The 3,418-nt window shown below is 47.0% G+C and overlaps 1 protein-coding gene across 1 annotated transcript; it reads right to left on the reverse strand.

Moving 5' to 3' along the window:
- Positions 1-487: 487 nt before the first annotated feature.
- On the reverse strand, positions 488-2,717 carry LOC125442882 (syntaxin-3-like). The gene has a single exon (XM_048514657.1). The coding sequence runs from the start codon at positions 2,570-2,572 to the stop codon at positions 1,673-1,675; it is 900 nt and encodes a 299-aa protein (XP_048370614.1). The 5' UTR covers positions 2,573-2,717; the 3' UTR covers positions 488-1,672.
- Positions 2,718-3,418: the final 701 nt, after the last annotated feature.

A 3,418-nucleotide genomic window follows, 5' to 3' on the forward strand; every position in this document is an offset into this window, starting at 1 on the left:
TTGATTCTGGCTGTGAAAGTCTTCGACCATATGTCAATAATGTTGTGACTAATATGGATTCAGTTAAAAGCGATACTGAGTTCATAGCAGCTTTTTTTTTTCATTTATGCATTTTTTTCAGTTAGAGGACACTAGCAGTGTATAGTAACAGGTCTGCATATGATTGTTGCAGTACTCTCTGTAGTCAAAAGGTCTGTTGTCATAAGAACAGAAGAACAGAAGAACTAGCCTGCTGGATCAGACCAGAGTCCATCTAGTCCAGCACTCTGCTACTCGGAGTGGCCTTTGGGAGCTCACATGCAGGAGGTGAAAGCAATGGCCTTCTGCTGCTGCTGCTGCTCCCGAGCACCTGGTCTGCTAAGGCATTTGCAATCTGAGATCAAGGAGGATCAAGATTGGTAGCCAGAGATCAACTTCCTGGGCCCTGTTGTCATTAAGAGTAATTTCTTGGAGGCTGACAACTCTATAGTTACCAACCAATTCCAAGCTGCCTTGTTTTCCTACAGGCCCTGGAAACGTAGGATTTTTTCAGATGCTATGTTCACACAAACTAGGAAGCTAGCAAGCACTCGTGTGGTTAGGGGACTTCCTGTTAATGAGAACGTTGCTGCCGAAGAGGGCTATCAACAGCAAGAACAGGTGATAAATGAGGTGGGTCCTTTCAAGAAGCGGCCAGCATGCAATTCAAAGCTACGCCTGTAGGATCGGTGGATCAGGGCCCCTGAAAATGCTTTTTGCCTGCCACAGAAACATTCTAAAAATTCAAACACAACGTGGAAACCCAAATTGATGTGTAACAGGACACGGATCTTTTTCTTTTCTTTTTTCTTTTCTTTTACGAAACTTTTCATGTAAACTTAACACCCATAAGTCATACTGCAGGTTATTCAAAAGCAAAGGAATCATCAGATTGGAAACCATTTGAAATCTTCAATGCATAGAATGAAACAAAGCCGTAGCAGACGCAATCTACCTTATATTAAAATATCTGGGAAATAAATAAAGTTAGCACTGTGCAAACTGAATCATTTTAAATAGTACTCCACTGAAAAGGAGGACATGGGGTTCTTTGAATGGAATGCAGCCAAGGGAAAATTGCAAATGTTAGCAGCAACAAAAAAAGAAAACAGAAGTTCAAAACCAGAGGCTAGAATTGGATCCCACATACCAGGTACTTCCTTTGGGCTAAATCATAGTACAGAAATCCCCGGAGTTTCACCAGGGTGCATCAGGATTTCAGGTTTCTACTAGAACCTGTTTTCAGTGCTAGGTCTGGAAGGTGCAAAGATATAATACAAAAGAGTGCCTCGGTGTCTTTCCCTCAGAGCTCAGTAGTCTTTGGCCATCTGAGACACATCCGGGATTACCAAGTCTCCATTAGAAGGTTTGGCCTCTGAGCAAATTTGACCTATGGTGCCATTCTTTTCGAAATGTTCATCCTAAGGATACCATGGGAGAAACAAACCTGTGTCATCGGTGTTAAGGAATCATTGTTCAGAGCACTGGTAGAAACCCAAGGATGATAAGCCAAAGACAAGTAGTTTTTTCTCTAGAAAAATAACAGTCAGACCGTCTTTCAACGTGCAAAGACATCCATCCCAAATGTCTCTCTCTGCATGCACATCAAAGGGTCCAGAGGGGTCTCAGCCACAGGCCTGCCCCTATCGTTCGCTCACCGTATCACGCTCGGGGAGGCCATGCAGGATAAGCACGTGCAACAGGCACAGAGTCCCAGCAGCGCGGACAACGCAGCAGCAAACCGGGATTGCCGCTCATATTTGAGGGCTTTCTTGACCTCCTGGTTCGACTGGCAGATGTAGTCGAGCGTGTGCAAGACGTTGTATTCGATGCTGTTGATGTTCTCCTGCTGCTCCGCAACCAGGATCTCCATGTGCAAGAAGAGAGAGTGAAGCTCGGTAATCTGAGCTTCCAAATCGAGCAGCTGTTGGTGGCGCATGTGAGCCATGGCCAGGTGCTGCTTGGCTTTGAGCACTTCCAGGTCCTGCCCCACAATGCGCGGCGCCATTGGGCTCTCCACCAGCTGCCTGATGTCCTCTTCCTGCAGACTCAAGCCTGCCAACTCTGTCTGTCTTCTGATCTGCTCCTTCAGCTTCTCCACGTATTGGGTCTCCTTGGTGTAGTGGCGGGTGATGATGTCGCGGTAGCGGCCAATGAGGACCAAGAGCTGGTTGTGGCGGATGCGGCTGATGGCCAATCGCTGCTCGCCCTCCTTCGCCAGAGACTCCTGGATGCTGTTGAGCTTGGGATGAATGGTTTTGGCTTCCTTGGTGAAAGTGTCTTTAACCTGGCTCAGCTCCTGTTTCTCTTTGTAGATGCTTTCCTCGGTGGTACAGCACAACACCTGTTGCTGCTTCCTGTCGATATTCACAGATAATTCCTCCAGTTTACGAAGGGCCAAGGAGATGCTGCTGATCTCCTGGAAAACTTTGCCCATGGGGTTGCTGTCCCCCTCTTTGAAAACAGGGTTGTCGAAGGAGAGGGCCTCGTCCAGTTCCAGAGAGTCCCCATCTTCGTTAACTCGGCTCTTCAGCTCCTCCAATCTGTCCTTCATATTCAGCTCCCGTTGCGGCTGGAAACATCAGTGGAAGAAGATGCCGGCAAAACACACCCATCGGCTTTGACGTGGATTTTAAGGAAGTTTAGGGACTTTTGCGTCAGCCGCTTAAAAGCAAAAAAAAGAAAAAGAAAAAAGGATACTTCCCTCCCACGAGCTCTTGCAAATATTGACCTGGTAATAAGCTTATAGCCAGAGTTTGTTCTGCATCACATGGCTAACTCAGACCGGCTGGACAAGATTCCTTGCCAGGTGCGGGTGGGCACAGAGCCCAGTGATATAATGAGAGCTGTCGGAATGAACTTTGCTGGAGCAGTCACGAGGAAATGTCAAAGGGGGAAAGGAGCAGAGAACCGGACCTGGCCGATTCCAAAGTGACGCTGTGCCCGTTTTAACTGCAGCTACCAGTGCCAGAACCAGACACCAGACGAGCCGGAACTGAGAGGAATACTACTATATTTCTTTCCATTCATGAGATGTTGATACTGCATTGCATCAGAAATTTCAAAGCAGCAGGCTTTGCCCAACATAAAACATTACGAAGTGTCATCAAACCATTACTATGCAAAGACAGGAACAAAGTGAAATCAATCAATAAAGAGCAAAACAGATTCAAGTCCCCAAATCACAAAAGGCAGGTCTTAGCCTACTTTGCACAGGACATAGAAACATAGAGCTGGAAGGGACCTCAAGGATCATCTAGTCCCGTGGTGATGAACCTTTGGCACTCCAGATGTCATGGAATACAATTCCCATCAGCCCCTGCCAACATGGCCAGTTGGCCATGCTGGCAGGGGCTGATGGGAATTGTAGTCCATGACATCTGGAGTGCCAAAGGTTCAC

Source organism: Sphaerodactylus townsendi, linkage group LG13 (assembly GCF_021028975.2).
Source record: "Sphaerodactylus townsendi isolate TG3544 linkage group LG13, MPM_Stown_v2.3, whole genome shotgun sequence".
Lineage (NCBI taxonomy): Eukaryota > Metazoa > Chordata > Lepidosauria > Squamata > Sphaerodactylidae > Sphaerodactylus > Sphaerodactylus townsendi.